Source organism: Tiliqua scincoides, chromosome 2 (genome assembly GCF_035046505.1).
Source record: "Tiliqua scincoides isolate rTilSci1 chromosome 2, rTilSci1.hap2, whole genome shotgun sequence".
NCBI lineage: Eukaryota > Metazoa > Chordata > Lepidosauria > Squamata > Scincidae > Tiliqua > Tiliqua scincoides.
Window position 1 is genome coordinate 178,299,245 of NC_089822.1, and position 22,380 is coordinate 178,321,624.

General features: G+C 43.2%; 1 protein-coding gene across 2 annotated transcripts in view; it reads left to right on the forward strand.

Moving 5' to 3' along the window:
- SH3PXD2B (SH3 and PX domains 2B) overlaps positions 1-22,380 on the forward strand; it is a 151,030-nt gene that overhangs the window by 104,091 nt on the left and 24,559 nt on the right. For both annotated transcript variants that reach the window (XM_066617240.1, XM_066617242.1), the window contains exon 6: positions 8,056-8,081. In XM_066617240.1, coding sequence (XP_066473337.1) covers positions 8,056-8,081 — 26 coding nt within the window. The remainder of the gene's footprint in view (positions 1-8,055; positions 8,082-22,380) is intronic.

Below are 22,380 nucleotides of genomic sequence, written 5' to 3' on the forward strand. Positions count from 1 at the left end.
CTCATATGTCTTCTCAGACTTGCACCAGCTCTTTAGCTGGTGCAAGTTAGAGGCAACAAAGGGGGCTTGCTAGCCTGCTCCAGAAGGGATAGCATCTGGCACAAGTTGCCCATGCCAGGTGCCACTCCCTCCTGCCTCCAACATGCCCCTGGCTCTCTCCTTGTTCCACCATGATCAGGGAGATATTTCTCCATTCCTTAGAGCAAGTGAAACATCTCCATTCCTAGTCATTCCTAGAGTTCTCAGGTCAAGGGCAGGGAGTAGCAATAGTGAGGGTATCTTTCAGTGCTACCCTATCTATGTCTGCCTACCTATGTCTGCCTCAAGCCCCTTCCGACACATATCTTAGAGCAGCCATTTTCAACCACTGTACCTTGGCATACTGGTGTGCCGTGAATGGTCCCCAGGTGTGCCACAGGAATTTGGGAGAGGGTCATTTATCAATAGAACCATTGAGGGATATGAACCCTCCACTGACCGCACAGTGTGCCTTGTCAATTGCCAAAAAACGGATGATATGCCTTGACCATTTTAGTGCCTTGCCAGTGTGCCATGAGACGAGAGAGGTTGAAAATTAGAGAATCCTTCGAGAGGCCTTAGATAGTCCCATTGTCGTGCGAACAAATAGCACCCTCATTCTTGTGCACTGCTGAGGGAGCTGTGTAAGGTAGCGGTTTTTTGGGTTTAACAGAACTCTGTGAACATAGGAAAATGTTTTTTTCTGAATTCCATTCAATCAAAGGTTTGTTGTTCAGTGATCATTTCTGTCTGCCCATAGCACTGTTGTTCAAGAGTAGGGCTGCCCAAATCCTGGCCTACGGGCCATTTGTGGCCCACGGAGGGCCCCAATTCAGCCCCCCAGGGAGCCCCCCATCTCCAGTGGGCACATGGCCCACTGGAGACCCACCGGAGCCCTCGCTGGCCCAACGCGACTGCTTGTCTCAGCGGCAGTGAGGGAATTGCTGGCTGCAGAGCTCTCCTGCTCTTGCGGGAGAGTTCTGCAGAAGCCCCGCCCATCCAGCACATACACTGGGTGTTGGGGGAGACCAGGGCTGAGGCTGCACGTGGGGGGAGGGTGAGTAATCAGGCCACTTGAATGTGCTGCTTTCTCTCCCCCTTTCTCTCCATTGTGACGTCCTTATTCTGGGTTAACCTACTCTTGGGGGTGTGGGGGGGTGTGAGTAGCTGCTGCAGGTCAGAAACATTCCCCCCCTTTCCCTCCATTGCTTGTGGATCCTTATTCTGGGTTAACTTACTCCTGGGGTGTGTGTGTGTGTGTGTGTGTGTGTGTGTGGGTGTGTGGGTGTGTGTGTGTGTGGGTGAATGAGTGGCTCCTGCAAGTCAGAAACGTCCCGTCCCCCCGTTTCTCGCTGCTGCTTGTGAGATCCTTATTCTGGGTTAACTTCTGTGCCCTGCTGTATTTAGGTGTTGCCTTCTGCAATCCACAAATGGTGGAACTCTGTTGGTTCTGAGATACCTGGTTCTGTGCATTTTTGTAAAGTGCTGGGGGGTGGTGGTGAAAAACATTTTATATGTGTTTCTACCTTGCTGGGATGAGTTTCTGCCTAGAAATATTTTTCCTCATGTGTCCCTGCCTTGCTAAGACGTGTCTCTGCCTAGAAATATTTGTATTATAAGCTCAGTAGAATTCATTCTTTCATATAAGTTCCATCTTTAATGTATTCATTTATGTAAATATAGTCAAATTTGAAATATAAATTATAATTTTTTTCCCAGCCCCCGACATAGTGTCAGAGAGATGATGTGACCCTCCTGCCAAAAAGTTTGGACACCCCTGTTCAAAAGCAAGGGGCTTTCACCCAGCTTAGGCTGGTGTGCTGACTGTGGCCTTACTTGAATCAGGCAAACCTGACCATAGTGGTTCATACATTAGTGGCACCCAGACTGGATTACTGCAATGAAATATGATTTTATTATTTTTATTTTTATTGGGTTTTAATTGTATTAGACCATTGATCCAACTGCCAAATCACAGGGCTTAACTTTTTTTGCTAATAGTGGGGTGGGCTGCAAAACTTGAGAAAACTGCAGTGGGGACATGGTGGAACTTTGGTGCTTTGCTCCTGCTGCAGTTTTGATCCTGATCTCCCAATGTATATTATTTTTAGGTGAAAAAAAAAATTCATTTGGAAGCCAATGGAAGGTGTTTTCTCCCATCCCAAAAATTGCATGGGGGGGGGGGCACCATCAGGATAAAAACTGGTAGAGCAAAAAAACCCTTCCCCCATGGTTTACTATTTCCCCGTTCCTATTTATGTTTTTTAAAAGCCTCCATAGGTCATTTTCCACAATTAGGCACACATCATCTTTGACCTGAAGGTTTGAACTGGGACAGCATTGTTACAGTGATGTTTTTCTCAACTTACCAGAGGTGGTGTCTTCTGTTTTGAAACTAATTTATTTTTAGACAAAGTAGCCTACACCCATTCTGTGGCTGAAAGAAAGAAACTAAGGGAAGATGTACCAGAGCACTGATCCAATGCTGTCTTCTCTGTACCATGCTTTAAGTGAGTCAGAAAAAGAATCCAGCTGATGTGAGCTTATATGCTTGAGTTCTGTTTTTTATCAATTACAGTTAAAAGGCTTTTCTTTAGTGTTAATTTAAACATGACAGTGGTCAAACGCCACTTTTTCAGATAGGTGTTATCCATGTTGCTGACCCTTGTGTTTAAAAAGCTGTGACCACGTGCTTGGCCACTAATCACTGCACAAGTGCGAAGTTAACTTTTTAAAATGTCACGACAGCTACATGGAGCACCTATATAAGTATATTCTTTTTTGTATCCACCATCAAGTTTAAATTGGCTCACCAATACGCTACATTTGGCAGTTGCTGATGCAAAATCCCTTTATTCATGTTGGCACAGTATAATGTAAGCTTTCCATATCAGCCATGAGGAACATAAACCTGTTTCTCTGAATCTATACTGTGCTTTTCAAATAAATGAATAAATGTACTAATGAAAGCTGAATTCTGCAACCTGTATAAAGAATGCTATTTAAGCCTGTGTGCATGTTTGACTTCCTTGGTGTACTTTGCTTTTATTTCTTGATATGTAAGAATTTTTAACACACTCTACTTAATTAGAGTGTTTTTGCCAGATGTAGATTAACATGTTCAACTAGCAGATTTACATGTTCAACTACATGTGTTCTGATTTATAAACTGTAACTTTTTCTGAGAATTTTCTGAATGTCCTGAGGTTTCAAGAAGTCTGAAGATAGTACCAACATAAGTGTCCTGAGTAAACTTTGAAAATTCCCTATTAGCACAAACCAAACTTGGCCTGAATAACTTCCTTCTCACTTTGTTATAATATGATCCCACTTCATCCTTTTGTAGATATTATGTTTCAGAATGTAATGAGAAAGATGAGAACATACTGGTTTTGTTTCAGAGTTTTCCTATTTTAAATAAATGACTGGGTTTTGTAACATCAGTTCTTTTATGGCAGCTGGTCAGCAAAGAGCATTCTGGGATTGTTAGTACTACAAGTACTAACTTGTTTTTGATATTAGTTTTTGCCCAGAAAATCAAAGTGTATTCTAAAACATACAGATTCATACAGTGCCCTCATGTCCTTTCACTTGTTAGACTTTCTCAGAAGACTTTATAGGCTCAGACTGTATTGCTTTCTCCAGTTGCTAAGTGCAGCCTACCATCAGCATGCTGTGGTGGGCAGCTCATAAGAACGGCCCTACTAGATCAGGCCATAGGGCCATCTAGTCCAGCTTCCTATATCTCACAATAGCCCATCAAATTCCCCGGGGAGCACACAAGACAACAAGAGACCTGCATTCTGGTGCCATCCCTTGCACCTGGCATTCTGAGGTAACCCTCTTCTAAAATCAGGAGGTTGCACATACACATCATGGCTTGTAACCCACGATGGACTTTTCTTCCAGAAAGTTATCCAATCCCGTTTTAAAGGCATCTAGGCCAGATGCCATCACCACATCCTGTGGCAAGGAGTTCCACAGACTAACTACACACTGAGTAAAGAAATATTTTCTTTTACCTATCCTAACTCCCCCCCCCCCCCACACACACACACTTAGTGGATGTCCCCTGGTTCTGGTTTTATGTGAGAAGGAAAAGAGCATCTCTCTATCACTCTATCCATCCCCTGCATAATTTTATATGTCTCAATCATGTCCCCTCTCAGGTGCCTTTTTTCTAGACTGAAGAGCCCCAAACACTGTAGCCTTTCCTCATAAGGGAGGTGGCCCAGCCCAGTAATCATTTTAGTTCTTTTTTGCACCTTTTCTATTTCCACTATATCCTTTTTGAGGTGTGGCGACCAGAATTGGATGCAATACTCCAGGTGTGGCCTTACCATTGATTTGTACAACGGCATTATAATAGTAGCCATTTTATTCTCAATACCTTTTCTAATGATCCCAAGCATAGAATTGGCCTTCTCTGCCGCTGCCGCACATGGGGTTGACACTTTCATTGAGCTGTCCACCACCACCCCAAGATCTCTCTTCTGATCTGTCACAGACAGCTCAGAACCCATTAGCCTGTATGTGAAGTTTTGTGTTTTTGCCCCAATGTGCATGACTTTACACTTACTTACATTGAAACACATCTGCCATTTTGCTGCCCATTCTGCCAGTTTGGAGAGATCCTTCTGGAGCTCCTCACAATAGCCTCTGGTCTTCACCACCCAGAAATGTTTGGTGTCATCTGCAAACTTAGTCACCTCACTGCTCAACCCTGTCTCCAGTTCATTTATATGAATAGGTTGAAGAGCACCGGTCCCAGGACAGATCCTTGGGGCACACCACTTTTCACCTCTCTCCATTGTAAAAATTGCTCAATGAAAGTGTCTATACAATGTGCAGGGGCGGTGAAGAAGTCCGATTCCATGTTTGGGATCATTTTTAGAAAGGAATTGAGAATAAAACTGCCAATATTATAATGCCTTTGTACAAATCAATGGCAAGGTCACATTTGGAATATTGTGTCCAGTTCAGGTTGCCACATCTCAAAAAGGATATAGTGGAATTGGAAAAGGTACAGAAGAGAGTGACCAAAATGATTAAAGAGCTGGAACACCTCCCTCATGAGGAAAACCTCCAGTATTTGGGGCTCTTCAGACTAGAAAAAAGACACCTGAAGGGGGACATGATCAAGACATATAAAATTTTGCACGGGGTGGATTGAGATTAGTTCTTTTCACTCTTGCACACCACCAGAACCAGCCAGTAAAATTGAATGTCGGGAAAGTTAGAATAAGACAAAAGGAAATATTTCTTTTCCCAGCTTGTAATTAACTTGTGGTACTCCTTGCCACAGGATGTTGGGATTGCACCTAACCTAATCTTTAAAAGGGGATTGGACAGATTTTGTGGTGGAAAAGTCCATCACAGGTCACAAGCTATGATGACTATATATAACTACAGGTTTTAAGGTAGCCTCTAAATGGCAAATGCAAGGGAGTGGCAACAGAATACAGGTATCTTGTTGTCTTGTGGTTGTGATCTGGTCAGCCACTGTGTGAATCAGGACTAGACTAGATGGGTCCTTGGCCTGATCCAGCAGGGCTCTTCTTAGGTTCTTGTGAGCTTATTGCTTTTTCTGGTTATGTCTGAGCTCTTGTCCTCAGAGGTATATCTGTTCAAGCCTAGAAGGTCCCAGCAACAAAATAACAGCACAGTCTCCTTTCCCTGCTCCTCATCCATTCAGGAGAGATAATGTAAAAGAGATCAAGGCACATGTTTTGCATGTAATACATTTAGCAGACAGTGTTTAAAATGTAGCTGTCCAAGGCAGTTCAGTTGTATTCCACACTGCAAGGAACTCACCAAGCTCCCACTGGAGTCTTTTTTTCTTCCTTGCTGCCAGCAATAAGAGCAAATGCATAAATGGACACTGCTATGTCCTTAGGTCAGAATTATGGCCCACGAGACAGTGTATTTCATGGATACCTCCAGAATTTTGAAAACCTTGAAAACTAATTTGATTCCATGCCTGGTTTCTGAGACTATTTCTGGACTTGCAGTTTTCACAGTCTGTTGCTGATGCTCACTCAAAGTGTTACCAAAAGGGCTGTTTTGTTTAGGGGAATTATTACACTGCCCTTATTGGAACCTCAGGATCGCAGGCTGGATAACAAGACTCTGGTAATGCAGAGAAATTCCCTTTTGCTTAAAGAGGAGACTGAGAGAAAGATAACTTTCAATAAAAGATTATAGTTTTATTACAAAAGCACAAAGGTAAACATAATGCACATGGAGAAATGATAAGAGAAATGATATGTTTCTTGGTCCTAGTACTTGAATCTAGTGTACGTAGCTTTCATGGTGGTTGCGTGTAAAGAGTATTTGGTGCATCTGAGGAAATTAGAAAAAGGAAAGGTTGTAGGAAAGGATTTTAGGGGTCCCTGATCTGCCAACCCCAGCTGCTAACTAAAGATGGGGAGAGAAGGGGGAGAAAAAAAAGGGAGGGGAAGAAGGGAAAGAGTTCCAGGTGCAAGATAGTTACCTGTCCTGTAGAGCAGTTGGGAGGGGGGTGTCCTGTGTAGAGGACCCTCTGACACAACGCAGATGTGTTGGTCCTTGGAGAGAGAGAGAGAGCATGTGGGAGGAAGCCCTCACTTAAAAGTGGTTTGCAGACCATGCTGGACTGGATTATAGCTTGCTTACTACCACCCAGCAGGGTGCTTGGAGTGTGTAAAACAATGAAAGGATCAGGATGTCAGTTATCAGCAAAATTCAATGGGGTCAATGGCTGGCTTCCTAGATGGGGGAACTTAAGCAATACAATGAATCAGCAACCCAAGAAGGCAGTTCAAGTTTGCATACAGTACTTAAATAGTGATTGGTTGAGGAGACACTTAAACAATGATTTTTGCATACAGTTCTTAAACAGTGATTGGGTTAAAACAATACAATGAATTACAGTAATGAAGGAGACATTTAAACAATGATTTAAGATGCCAGACTTCCTCCCATAATGTGTGACCATGGGGGTGGTGGTGGTTGTGTAACCATGAGCTTGTGACTTGACCAGAGTTTTGGAAAAGTGGCATGTGTGCTGGGGGAAGTTTAGCCTGCATGATATTTTAGTCCATAGTAACATAACCAGATATAGAGAGAAAATCACAACTAAAAGGAAAAAGGGGATTTTCACGTAACCAAAGGGGAAGGTGCAGTCTGCATTGTCTCCTGTGTCACCATGTGCGCTCCACTTCTTGACCCTACACTATAGTACTCTCCATTGAGAGGCTGATCTCCTTCAGTCACAGGTTTCATTCCTTAGAGTGTGATTCTGGGACATATATCTTATTTGCAGAAAATTGTGCTTTTAAAATGTCATTAAACACAAAGGAAAACAAAGCAACCTAAGTTGGATTTGTTAGGTATAGGCCAAGACTTGTCCGCAAGCATCCACGTTGGACGGAAGTGGCTGTGTCATTCAAATGCTGCCATTCAAACAGTAGGATTTAAAATTGACATCTAGAAAAACAGTGTTGTTTTAAAATCCCACTGTTGAATGGCATCATTTGAATGACTTAACCACTTCCTTCCAATGTCGACACTCTCACAGAAAGAAACATTAAGAAAGGAGAGGTATTATTTGTGGGGAAGAAGATTGCAAAATGATCATTCTGTGCTAGATTTACCTGTCTTCCTCCAGACTGACAACTCAGGGCCTAATCCTATCCAAATTTCCAGTGGCAGTGCTGCTGTGCCTATTGGACATTTGTCCCCTTACCTTGGGGCTGCACTGCAGCTGCACAGGTGCTGAAAAGTTGGATAGGATCGGGCCCTCAGTTGACAACACCTTCAAAAGTCAAGCCTGAGAGTTCAGCAAAGTTCTTGTCTTGAAGCTGCTGGAAATTAGTGTTAAAGGGGACAGTATAAGGTCACTCAGAAAATGAATAGTTTAGGTCTAATTAAAGTCTGGAATCCTGGTGCTTGGGTTCAGTAATTATAATGTACTATATACCAGCTGACAGACAGATGAACAAGGCACTTACCTTGTCTTGCTGATTTATTTTTTTTTCTTTTTCTCTTTCTCCTTAGGGAACCAATTGGAAAGAAGAGATCAGGTAATGCAATTACTTGTTTTTCTTAGTTTTCTTTTTTCATGTTTCTTCTTCACTTTTGATCAGCCATAAAGTTATTTGAACTAGCCCATGTCAAATGATGAATAAAAAACTTGATGTGAAAGGCATGCTTTCACTGCCATCTGTATTGTAGAAATTTTGCTTGATGGTGAGCCTGTGTTTATTCTGAGTCGCCAAATTCTCTTTGAGTTTTGTCCTCCCATAGTTTGCTTCTGCTCAACATGCAGAGTAGGGGAGCAAGTGCATAAAAGATAATACCTGGGTATTGCATTATTATCATTAGTCTGCTACTAAGTGTGGACCCTCAGAAACCGTATCTCCTATGCTCGTAGTATCTTAGAATAAGAGGTCAACAAATTTGAAGGCTGTGACATATTGTGTCCTGCTACACTGTAGTATAGCAGAAAGGCAGATTGGCCAGCATAACTTATCTACTTGGAACTGAAATTGCCATCCACTTAGAACAGGGGTCTCTAAACTTTTTGGCTGAAGGGCCACATCAAATATCTGGCACAGTGTCAAGGGCTGAAAAATTTAAATATAAAATTTCAATAAATACATTAGAGATGGAGCTTAGATGAGTGAATAAATGAATGGACTCAAATGTCAAGGATTTCTCCAAGCACCAACACTGGCCAAGAAATAAAGCACACACTTAAATGGACTCCCATTCCCCCACCCCAAAAGCACAACTCTGGTTGTGTTTGGTTAACTGGACCTGAGGCTCTCAGGAGATCAGAGGCTGGCCATGGGCCAGATAGAGGCTTACTGCAGGCCGCATCTGGCCCCTGGGCCAGCGTTTGGGGACCCCTGACTTAGAACTTTGTTGGCCAGGTTTTGAGCTGCCCTTGGATAATGAAGACTGGCAAAAACTTGCAGCTTTTGGGGGTTGGAAGGGGGTTGCAGGGAAAAGGACTCCTGGGAGCAGGCAGGCTGACCAAGAAAAATACACACAAAAAATGGAGGGAAAACAGGGGATTCATCACAGGGGGCATCAGAGTTTCTAGCAAGTTAGTAATGTCCATGTGTAAAAGTAGACACTAATTGGTGCACATTATTGATGTTTCATTTGTCCCGATTAACACCTGTTGATATGCAGATAGGCTATAACATACTAGAAAACTGCTTCTGTCTCCTTGCTGAATTGGTCCCCAGCCTTGTTGCTGGGTTTGCGTGATATTATTATTTATAGATCGCTTTTCAACAAGAGTAGTTCCCAAAGTGATTTACATAGTAAAATCAATCAATGGTTCCCCATCCCCAAATTCCTACCTTCCGTTGTCTACTGCAACAGTTATAGCCTATGGGCTCACTGCACCTCAGGAATTTGCTTACTGGCAGTCCCATAAGAACATAAGAACAGCCCCACTGGATCAGGCCATAGGCCCATCTAGTCCAGCTTCCTGTATCTCACAGCGGCCCACCAAATGCCCCAGGGAGCACACCAGATAACAAGAGACCTCATCCTGGTGCCCTCCCTTGCATCTGGCATTCTGACATAACCCATTTCTAAAATCAGGAGGTTGCGCATACACATCATGGCTTGTACCCCATATGGATTTTCCCTCCAGAAACTTGTCCAATCCCCTTTTAAAGGCGTCTAGGCTAGACGCCATCACCACATCCTGTGGCAAGGAGTTCCACAGACCGACCACATGCTGAGTAAAGAAATATTTTCTTTTGTCTGTCCTAACCCGCCCAACACTCAATTTTAGTGGATGTCCCCTGGTTCTGGTATTATGTGAGAGTGTAAAGAGCATCTCCCTATCCACTCTGTCCATCCCCTGCATAATTTTGTACGTCTCAATCATGTCCCCCCTCAGGCGTCTCTTTTCTAGGCTGCAGAGGCCCAAACGCTGTAGCCTTTCCTCATAAGGAAGGTGCCCCAGCCCCGTAATCATCTTAGTCGCTCTCTTTTGCACCTTTTCCATTTCCACTATGTCTTTTTTGAGATGCGGCGACCAGAACTGGACACAATACTCCAGGTGTGGCCTTACCATCGATTTGTACAACGGCATTATAATACTAGCCGTTTTGTTCTCAATACCCTTCCTAATGATCCCAAGCATAGAATTGGCCTTCTTCACTGCTGCCGCACATTAGGTCGATACTTTCATCGACCTGTCCACCACCACCCCAAGATCTCTCTCCTGATCTGTCACAGACAGCTCAGAACCCATCAGCCTATATCTAAAGTTTTGATTTTTTGCCCCAATGTGCATGACTTTACACTTACTGACATTGAAGCGCATCTGCCATTTTGCTGCCCATTTTGCCAGTCTGGAGAGATCCTTCTGGAGCTCCTCACAATCACTTCTGGTCTTCACCACTAGGAAAAGTTTGGTGTCGTCTGCAAACTTAGCCACTTCACTGCTCAACCCTGTCTCCAGGTCATTTATGAAAAGGTTGAAAAGCACCAGTCCCAGGACAGATCCTTGGGGCACGCTGCTTTTCACCTCTCTCCATTGTGAAAATTGCCCATTGACACCCACTCTCTGCTTCCTGGCCTCCAACCAGTTCTCAATCCACGAGAGGACCTGTCCTCTAATTCCCTGACTGTGGAGTTTTTTCAGTAGCCTTTGGTGAGGGACCGTGTCAAACGCCTTCTGAAAGTCCAGATATATAATGTCCACGGGTTCTCCCACATCCGCATGCCTGTTGACCTTTTCAAAGAATTCTATAAGGTTTGTGAGGCAAGACTTACCCTTACAGAAGCCATGCTGACTCTCCCTCAGCAAGGCCTGTTCGTCTATGTGTTTTGAGATCCTATCTTTGATGAGGCATTCCACCATCTTACCCGGTATGGATGTTAGGCTGACCGGCCTATAGTTTCCCAGGTCCCCCCTCTTTCCCTTTTTAAAAATAGGCGTGTGCTATTTCCTGAATGTGCTGTGTCCCGAATGCTTTATGACAGTCGCGAAGCATGACTGCATGCCACTGGCCTACTGAGCAGCCCTTATGTTGTTAAGTCGATGCAGGGAGTAGGCAGGACAAGGAGGGGGAGAGGAACAGGGCAGAGACCGAGGTGGAGAGGGAGTTGTGTTGAGGTTGGAAGGTGTTAGAGAAGCCAGACAAGCCTAATAAAATATTATAATCAGGATCTTAAGGTGCTGGTGACCTACTTTTCAATGGCTAGGCAGGTTCCATCTAGGGAAGATGGAGGATCCTTCTTAAGGAAGATTCAATCAGCAGCTGGGCCTGCTTCCTGATGAGGGTGAGGGAATACCCCAAAGGATATTAAATGTCCTCATGCTTTTTCTCAGAGAACTTCAACAGCAGGGTCTGCTCTCTGCTGTTTCATTTCTTTTATTATTATTATTTTTAATTGCATGACAAACGCAGACCAAATTCTTTTTCTGCTTGGCTTTTGTTGTCTTGGGCAGGGTGTTGCGCACAGATCCCTCTAAAGACTATGTTCCAAATAATTTCCTCAGCCGTAGATTTCTGTCAAAGGGACATGACCACTCCACAAGAATTCAAAAAGCAAGCATGTGAATGATTACCCCCAAATCTTTAATCATGCTGATTATTCTGTTTTGGATCTGTCGTCACCCTAAAACCCAGTCCTGTAGGGCAAATTAAACTGCTGGTCTTGACTTCTTGTTTCAGTTTCCATACTGGATCTAGTTATCATAGTTGCTGTGTACTGGTGCTGCCAGCATGAAGACAGCATAAACTTTAGAGCAAGTTTATTCCTGATTCCAACAATATAACTAAGCTTTGTTTTCAGCAAAGCCTGAATGTATTAAACTCACTAAGTACATCGCAGCTGGTAAATGCAACAGACACATATGGTTATGGCAAATAAAGACATTACAAGCAATATCAGTGGTTGTTAATGTATTTATGTAATGAAGACAAAGTATTGTGGTTTTTCTACCTCTTCTTGTAAGTGGTTGTGATTTTTACTGTTTTCTAAGCTAAAATGACTACTTTTTCACATGGCCTCATTTTTTATTTTTTTTTTTTTAAATTTACCACTAAGATTTTGTGGTGATTTCAACTTCCATACTAAGCTACCTCATGCAGAGTTAGGTTTTGGTGCAGTGTTTCTGTAGGGATGTCAGTCTTTCCCCTTGTTGGATAAAATTCAGCAAATGTGAATCTACATGCACAATAGATAAACCAGGTGCTTTAAAAGGACAGTTGCCCCGGATTGCATAAATAGGGGTTCTGACTTTTTTGTCTGCGGTGGTTGTTAAAGCAAAAACAGTACCCATAATCCATTTGTTGCAGGACTCCTCAAACCTGAGAACACTTTACCAATGATCTTACTTAAAAGCAATAGCATAAAAATGCAGAATAATTAGTATTCATTTGTTTTTTTTCATTATAATTTGTCTTCCACAGGGAGTGTATTTGTTTATTTTTCAGAACTGAAATATCCAACTGATTTAGGTTTTGTTTGGTGGTTGTATTCATTCTGGTTGATGGTGTTCAAAGAGCTTTTTCTATAGACAAAATGCGCGAATTTTTGACTTTCCCTTGTGTTTTGAAGAGCCAGTTCTGTTGTATGGTAGCAAAATGATTCTGTATACGAAAAGCTACTGTGTGCTGCTTCTGGAGTTTACAAGGTACAATCTTAACTGTATCCTGTACGATGATATGAAATATAACCTTGTAAACCCTATTTGCATTTCCCAACATAGATATATGATTAGGATACCTTATGAGGAGGCAGAAGTAGTTACTCAGTTTAGTGCCCCTTGGTCATCTTAAAAACAAATTGATTGTTTTGCTGGATCAGACCAAGGTCCATATAAGTTCAGCATTCTGAAGCAGTGTGTTGTAAGGAGGGCCGCAGACCCATCATTTATAGCCATAGAAGGCCTTGCCCATGACAGTAACCACAATTAGTGTTCTTGCCTATCCCCTTCCATAACTGGGAGGCAAGAGGAATGACAGTTGGCTCCCATATTCAGACTGCAAGTATAGAATATAGTGCATGGTTGTGGTTGCATTAAAACAACAACAAAGAATTCAGCATTCTCTTTCCAATAGTGGTTAGCCAGCTGCACCTGAAAGATCACAAATAGGGCATGATTGTGATGGTCATCCTCAGTTGTTTGTCCCTAGCATCTGGTAATGAAAGACAAACTGCCCCTGAACACTCAAAGCCCATTAACCGTCAGGGTTGCCATTTTAGAGCTGAAGACGTGCCTTAATGCACAATGTGGCCCGATCTGTGGTAAGTTTAAAAAATAAATTCTGCATGGTAGCAGGGAACAAAAAGTGGCAGGAGATGCGGCTGCTTTAGTATTCTTCCCCCACTTTGTTACCTTCCTCTCTCATGCATATGCTATGTTTAGGTTTAAACAAAAAAAAATTGACTTTCAGTTAACTTTTAAAAAGCTAAAGTATAGTGCTGGTGTGGGGCATAACTGGAATCAAAGTCAGAGCAGAGGCAAAATACTAAAGCCCCTCACCCCTTTGCAGTTTTGCCACTTTTTACAGCCCCTCATGTACTTTTTTAAAAATTTTACCTCCTCATCAGGTCACATTTACACATTTAGACACATGCCTAATGTGAGTCCTAGATTAAGATCTTCTCATATTGGAAAACCATAGTAACACTTTTATGAATTTTGTATGAACACTTTTATGAATTCACATCTGTTTGTTATGTTCTTATATCTCCCTCATTGTTTTTCTCCCCACTGTTTTTGTTCCTTCATTAGGATTTATCCAGAGAACTGCTTCTTTCCTTCTGAGAGGTAGTAACAGCTGCTCATTACTTGCGTCTTGCTTTCACGTTTCCGTTCTCTTGGACAACGTGTGCTGTTACACTTGGGCAGTCATGGCTCTACTATCTCATCACTGCTTTGTAGGGTTGCTACCTGTCTCATGGGAGGGGGTGGAAGGTTCCTTGCTCAGGCCCATTCATTTTCCAAAAGAAAAACAAAAATCCCCATTGAAATGCATCAAGGATGAATTCACAAAATCCAACGGGGCTGGTTTATGTTTAACTAGGTGGCAACCCTACTGCTTTTGCTGGTGATGGCCTCACTATTTTGGTGACATGTTGGGGGGAAAAAGTTATATAATATAGGAGGTTTAATGAAGTGGAAAAGTGAGAGATACCTGGGAACTGATAGAGAACTCACTTCTCTGATAAGAATGGTCACTGTTAATTTGGACATACTCATTTCTGTATTTGCAGATTTAAAACTTTCCATTAACAACGTGGTTGAGTAACAGCAACAAAAAAGGAGACTTCAAAAAATTGGACCAGTTTTAATGCTGAATATAGTAGTACAGATAAAGGTATTGGTAACAAGTAGAATGAAGTACACAGTTGTATTTACATATAATACTGGCGTGCAGATATGCAAATATTGAAATTACATATTTAATATAAGCCTACCCTCCATTCTAAGGGCTTAAGGATCAGACATATACAGATGGCTCCATTGAAGGGGAACTGTAGGTGCTCCACTGCATGCCTATATGTTTAGAGCTAAATTTTAAGTGAGATTCTCTCTGTTGGGAGCTGCTTTTGGAGAGTGAAATATTGCTCCATCTAATTCAGTATTGTCTGCACTGTAGGTCTCTAATACAGCCCTTGGGCTGCAACAGGCCTGTTAACACATTTTGATCAACTCAGTGACATTATCATTATGTTCGCTTTCTCCCCTTTTCCTCCTCTTACTCTTACCTTCGCTACCCACCAGCATGCACCTTTCCCCTGCTGGATGAAGCAACTGCTTGGCATGGGAAGAGAAACAGTGGGGGACAGCACAAGTAGCCTCAGAGTTACAGATATTTTTCTCTTGTTGTGAACATTCTTAGAATTACAGGAGGGGCCTATTTATGCACGTGAGTTCTGTTCCGTGACCTGGATTAAGAAAAAATGCATTGTGCTAAATTCCATAGAGTTACGCAAATATGCTGCAGCCTGACGCTTGGGACTGGAAGGAAACTAAGGCAGCTGTTATCAATCCCCTCCCCTCCTTCCCCTCCCCCACCCTCCCCCTCCTCTGCTCCATACTCAGCCCTCCCCGTTGCTTGTTTAGCCCTTGACACAGCCTAATCTGCCCTGTCAGTTTTGCAAACCACCAAAAATTGGGTGATGGCCTACTGGTGGGTCTTGGACTCACAGTTTGAGAACTGCTGGTATGGAGCATTTTGAAAGGCCTCAGCCTTGAATGTCGCCTTCATTTTCCTCTTTTTATTTAACTGTTTTGTAAATAAGTGGCGTCTACTGAAAAAAAGTATTATGTATGGGACTGACAGGTGGAGCATTTTTATGCGCGTGAGTTCCGTTCCCTGAGCCGCCGCGATTAGGAAAAAACATGTTGTGCTAAATCAGACCCAGAAATGACTTGTTTTACACAAATTGCATAGAGTTACGCAAATACGCTACAGCCTGACACTTGGGGATGGAAGGAAACTAAGGTAGCTGTTCTCAATCACCTCCCCCTCCTCCGCTCTGTACTCAGCCCTCCCCACTTCTTTCACAGGTGGAATGCTGAGCTTTTAAGAGTCCAGTCCTATGCATTTCTACCCCATTGTAGTTCAGTGGGGCTTACTCCCAGGAAAGTGTGGATCAGATTGTAGCCTGAGAACCCAGTCCTATGCCTGCCTACTCAGAAGTAAGTTCCATCCTAGTCAATGGGGCTTACTCCCGGAAAGTGTGGATCAGCGTGTAGCCTAAATCTCATGCTTTGGCTTGCTGGGAAGACTTGCTTGCTGGGCCGTTTTGTTTCCTTAGGCTGGAGAATGGACAACCTGCGGCATCTCAGTCTGAAGGGGGGGAATTGGGAAACACTCCCTTGGTTTTCTAAAGCAATCCCCTCTGTTGCTACCGCACCTGCCTGTGTGTGTGTGTGTGTGTGTGTGTGTGTGAGAGAGAGAGAGAGAGAGAGAGAGAGAGAGAGAGAGAGAGAGAGAGCTCACTTCACTGCACGTGTTCTGGCGACAGAGGTTTTCTGCCCCCCCTTCCCCTCTTCAGCCTCAGCTGGCTCAGGGGCTCCAGGAGTCTTACTGTTCCTTTGCAAGGGGAACCTCTTCCAGGGCTCCAGGGCTATTTCCCTGCCTGTGCCAGGGGGAACCTTTTTGCAGTGTTTTGGGCTACCTGGAAATGGAGTGAGACACCAACGCAGGGCAAAGGAGTTAAAGGTGTGTTCGACTTTCAATTCCCCCCACCCATTTGAGACAAATCCTCAGATAAAAAATCCGTGGATAAATAGGTTGCACCTGTATGTACAAAATGTATATTATTTTCCAAAACTAACCCACTCCAATCCACCAGGAGCAAGACTGAGTGACGTGACTGGTAAGTGATGTGACCTTACCTCCCAAATGTGTAGAGCAGGGGTGCTCAACATGTTGATCCCGATCTACCGGTCGATCGCGAGGCAAAATGAGTCGATCGCAGAGCCCTTAGTCTACTCTAGTCTATAGACTAAGGGCTCCGCGATCGACTCATTTTGCCTTTAGCTGCTAAAGGGTTGGGCTTGACTTTGCAGGACAGCCCTCACTAATCGATTGCTGAGCTCTAGCTAGACCTCTCCCAATCGGGCCACATGGGAGCGGGGAGGTTGCTTCGGGGGCAGCAGGCAGGCTGTGGATTTCTGCCCTTCGCATCACCAGCTCGGGCTCTTGCGATGGCTCAGCTTCAGGCGCGCTTCTTCACCGATGACACAAGGTATGTGTGGGAAGGAGCCTGGCTGGGGCTGTAGTGCTGGCCACTTACACGGGAGTAAGCCCTGTTGGCTCTAATGGGGCTTTCTTCTGAGTAGACATGCCTAGGATGGGGCTCTGAGGCTGCAAGCTTGTCCACACTTTCCTGGGAGGAAGCCCCACTGGCTCTAACGGGGCTTACTTCTGAGTAGACATGCATAGGATGGGGCTCTGGCTTCGTGGAACTAAAACTGAGCCACATATTCAATTCAGTCCCAATGGAACTGCAATGTTGTTTTGTACCATCACTTCACACTTCCCTGGAGGTGAATCCTTTGAACACAGATTTACTTCTGAGTAAACATGCAGAAAACTGTACTGTTAATCGCTTTTTTCCCCTATAACTTTTTCTTTGTATCCCCCTGTGCATCTGTTTGCTAAATGCAGACACTTTATGCATCTGATAAAATGGGCTTTGGAGCCCAATCCCATGCATGTCTACTCAGAAGTACATCTCATTATAATCAATGGGACTTGCTCCCAGGAAAGTATGGATAGGATTGCAGCCCTACAACACAGTCCTATGCTTGTTCTACCCTGAATTAAATTCCATTATAGGCAATGGTGCTTACTCCCAAGTAAATGTGCATAGGATCAATCCTATGCCTGTCTACTCAGAAGTAAGTCCCATTATAGTCAATGGTTCTTACACCCAGGTAACTGTAGTGGAGCTAAACAAGGGTTGGGCTTGACTTTGCAGGGAAGGCTCAGAGCAGAACTTAGGTTGTGCCTTGGAGAACCTGAGGAGCGTCTCCAGAAGGGCTCGGGAGCAGCCCGGGACTGTCTGGAGAAGTTGCTTGGGGCCACTCAGAAGTGCCGCTGATGCAGGGTGGTGACAGCCTCCGGCTGGGGAAGTTCAGCAGCAATTGAGAGATGCAGGTGCCCAAGGCTGCAATCCTCTCCACACTTACCCGGGAGTAAGCCCCATTGACTAGCATGGAGCTTGCTTCTGAGGGGACATGCAAAAGATTGGGCTCTATACAAGTGTATAGAAGAGAGAATTTCAGCAGGTGCAACTTGTCCCACAGATGACAAGCTGCACCTGCTGAAATGCTCTCCTACACAATTTTAAAGGTCCAGGATCCCTAAAGTTGAAAGTTTGAGTACCCCTGCTCTACAGCTCCTATCCACACTTACCGGAGAGTAGTTCCCATTGACTAGCATGGGACTTACTTCTGAGTAGACACCATAGGGTTGGGCTCTGAGGTTGTAATTCTGTCCACATTTACACAGGAGTAAGCCCCACTGACTATAATGGGATTTTAAAAAAACTCTGGTAGATCTCCGGGCCTTGCTGGGTTTCAAAGTAGCTCTCCAGCCAAAAAAGTGTGAGCACCCCTGGTGTAGAGCCCTACTTTGGCAGACTGGGAACAGCTCCAGAACATTTGACAATTATGTCATTGACAAGCGGAGCTTTGAGAGGGATGCTGCATGGGGCTTCCCTTAGAGCTGTGCACCCTCACAGCTTATTAGGAACATGGGATATGACCCTCACCCCTGAGAGTTTCAAGACCCTAATCTACAGTGATTTCCCTCATCTCTCTCTTCCTCCCTCCCTCTCATATGCCCACTCACTTACCCCCCTTTTAATTGTAAATTCTGATTTTCTTTTAACTTTGGTTTGTTAAATACTGATTACAAATGATTGGAGACTATTTTGAATCTTGTCCCTAATGACTCCAACATTTTCCGTAGCTGTGACAGCGGTGCAACTGAATTGAGCAAGTAGCTTCTTTAGTAGAATTCATCATAATAAAGCTTGCAAAGAGCTGGTAATGTATCCTTGTGCGGAAAGATTGTTCTCAGCAGGCCCTGGCATAAATAAATCACAGCGAGTGACAATGAGTTGATGAACAGCAATTCCGTTTCCCAATTCTGCTGAATAAATAAGAGACATGATAGGAAGAGATACTTCCCTTTGGGGAATTTCTGTTGTAATTCCTAAGCTGCAGCCTCCATCTTAACTTATATATGAAAGCAAGAAAAAGAAATAACTAAAAAATAAATTTGTCTTTGCCTTTTGAGCAGATGCAGAAGTTAGGCTTCTTCTGCCCCTACCCCTCTTCTCCTCTACCCTTTTTACTAGTCTCTGAAAAAAAATAAGAGTGTGCAATGTTAGTGGCATGGTACTGAGGTCTGTGACCATCCAGGACTATCTATTGAGCAAGGGTAATCTGCTCAAGGAAATTCCAAGATCAAATTGACAGTTCTAAGTATCACTGTTGCCCAGTTTCCCTGGTTCTCAGATATAGTATTGGCCTTGCAGTCAATGCTACTATATGCTTTTATTAGTGACCTGGCACTAGAAAATACTCAAATCCATTTAGCATTCTCAGATCCAAACTAAATTCAGTACATAAATGTGAACTTTGAATTTGAGGTTTGGGAGCATGTTGAGCTTCTGTCAGGCCCATATGTGAATAGGAGTGAAACTGCTCTCAGTAGCTCTGTCCAGTTCTTTGATTATCTTGTAATAAGTTTAATCCCATTGATGTAAATAAACCTCTTAATTAAGTAAACATACCCTGATATTTTCTGTGTCTCTGAGTGAGCTAGTTGTGTTGACTGGAATGCTGCGTTCATAGAATGAATTCACCTTTCTTGGTCTCATATGCATGTTAATCACTTGGTGTCTAATTGATGATCCTCAACGGCAGTATATATGTGACCTGTCTCCTCCAAGTTGTGATTGAATTATGAATGGTCAGTCTGCATCAATTGATAATAATACATAATAAAGGTATTTCTATACCACCTTTCTTGGTCCTCAGATTTCTCCTTAGACTTTATTCAAGGCGGTTTACATAGGCAGGCAATTTAAATCCCCGTAGGGATTTTTACAATTTGAAAGAAGGTTTCTATCTTTCAAGAAACCACAACATTCAGATGTTTCTTTCTTGATCTGGTCGCACATTCTGGCCTCCATCCTCCCACGCTCAGAGCAGATGGAATAGCTCGGCTCAGCTTGTCAGCTGCTGCAAGATTGCACGGCACTGGTGGCCTCGAACTGGCGACCTTCGGATGTTATCTTCAGGCAAATGGAGGCTCAACCCTCTAGACCAGACCTCCTGCCCATCAATTGATGGTTGATTCACACAGCCATTGCTTGATCTATTGTCAAAAAGTGATAAACATGGATGTGTGAAGTGGCTTTTAAATTCACAATTCTAGTTCCGACTGCTTTACCTTGGGAGGTAAAAATATTGCTTTAAAGAACTTTCTGATGGTTGAAGAGCAGGTCATTTTTTTCCGGTTAACACAACCTTGCAGTTTAGTGGTTGGGAATAATTGTCGTGAGAGAAGTTGCTGCTGAAAATAATTTCTACCTTTTCCGCTCATTGCTGTTTACTGCTTTTTGTTTCTGGTTTAATAGGTACTTTGGAGGTGCCAGAGCTACTTGTTGTCACTGCAAATAGCACCAGAGCACTATGAGTAATTATGTGGGGAGTTGGGGGCAGGAAAAAAGTTAGCGTCTCTTTTCCTGTAGTTGTTTGCCTTCAATGACCAGGTGACTCCAGTCTTTGGTCTTTCAGAGTGGCACTTGGCACCAAATAGATCAGGCCTACAAGTCTAAAGCACAGATATTATTTTCCTGAGCGCTATATTTTTCTCATCCAGGCAGCTCCCTCCTTTGCTTGTCTTTCTTGCATAGAAACTCTAATGTGTAGCAACATAGCCCCCTGCACTGCTTGCCTGGAGTTGTTTATGGCATAAAATCATGGAATACTGCTTGTTGTTCCTACCAATGAGCCTGTTCTTAAAAGTATATCTTGAAACTCTTCTTACAGAAGAGTATTTGCCAGATACTGAGCTCTTTGACAAGCTTAAAATCCAATAAAACCTTGTCCACATCCTTTAATCCTCTTGTTCTGCCAAATCAGGCTTGTTCTGTATATATGGTCTCCTTATTATTCTCTGATGCAGTTTTCAAAGTGATGTCTTTTCCAGATGTGTTAGTCTGTCTTGTCATATCTTCAGATCAGAACTAGCTCATTGTACGCACTTTGGTACCTAGCTTATATTGCAAAGCCATCAAGGTTATTGCTGTTCTGTTTTCTTTAATCTTCTATTTGTACAAAACAAATACTCTGTTCGGATTGTAGAGATTTCTGGAAATTTAGGACTCATTTTCCATGGTTACCCAGCTTTTATGTATGATCTGGTGTTGAGCTATTCCTGAGAGCCTACAGAGCCAAGAAAGTGTGCCACCAGAAATTCACCTCTTTCAATCCCAAGAAGGATTTCTTGATCTGAATATTGCCTCATATTGGCATCCTTCAGTCTTGGAAGACTATGGTATTGCGCTCTGAATGGTGGTTCTGGAACAGCGTCTAGTGTGGCTGAAAAGGCCAATTCGGGAGTGACAATCCCTTCCACACTGGGAGCAAGTGCAGTCTGTCCCTGGTCTGTCTCCCTGGCTATGGGCCTTCCTTCTTTGCCTCTTTGCCTCAGTCTGTTGGGCAAGTGTCTCTTCAAACTGGGTGAGGCCATGCTGCACAACCTGCCTCCAAGTGGCACTCTCAGAAGCCAAGGTTTCCCATCTGTTATCACAGCACCTTAATGATTGCCTTTTAAATCTTTAGAAAAAACAGTGCAGAACTTAACAAGCATTGTTCTTTGTCACTTCTTTTGCCTTGATTGTAGAGAAGGAATAAACTTTTCAAATTTCCTTTTATGTTCAAAATATCCATTCAAGTGGATAAAATATTGGTTGACAGGATAAATGACACAAACAAGGCCAAAATATGAAAGCATGTGTTTCTCAATTTTCTTGGTTATTCTATGTAACTGTGAATATGAATGTGAAAATCTAAATTTATTTTTAAATTTAAATATATAAATAAATAAATAGCAGAACAAGTTATGCAGCTATGGTCAAAATTAAAACAAACGGTAAATCCGAAGAATAGCATACGGGTGACTTTAATTGTTGTTTTCCCCTTTCCCAAGCATTAGTTTTCCTCTTCTTCTTCTTGTTCAGATATTAAGAATCCAAAAGAATTAGGTACATATAGGTTAACTAGAATGTAATTATTAGTAAACATAGTGAAAATTTATGTTCAGTCTCTCAGATTCCCAATTGGAATCTCATGTGAGTGGAGTTATCTGAAATATTTTAAAAGCAAAAATGATTCCAGCTCATTACAGCTGGAACTGAACTTGTCCCTAAGACAACAGTCCTCGGTTTATGTGTGAGTAAATGTGCATTGCACTGGGCAGCAAACGTTTCCAAGGAATCATCAAGAGCTACACATGAACGTTCTGCCTTGTTTGTATGTGTTTTTTATTACTTTAGGGGTGCCCAAATCCAGGTCAAGGGGCCATTTGCGGGCCCTGGGGACTCCCAATCCCATCCACGAGGAGCCCCTAGTCTCCAATGAACCTTTGGCCCTCCGGAAACTTTCAGGAGCCCTTGCTGGCCTGATGCAACTGCTCTCAACACGACGGTGACTGTTTGACCTCTCGCATGAGCTGTGAGATGAGGGCTCCCTCCACTACTTGTTTCACGTCTGTGATGCAGCAGCAGCAGCAAAAGAAAGGCCAGCCTTGCTTTGTGCAAGGTCTTTTATAGGCCTTGAGCTATTGCAAGACCTTCATT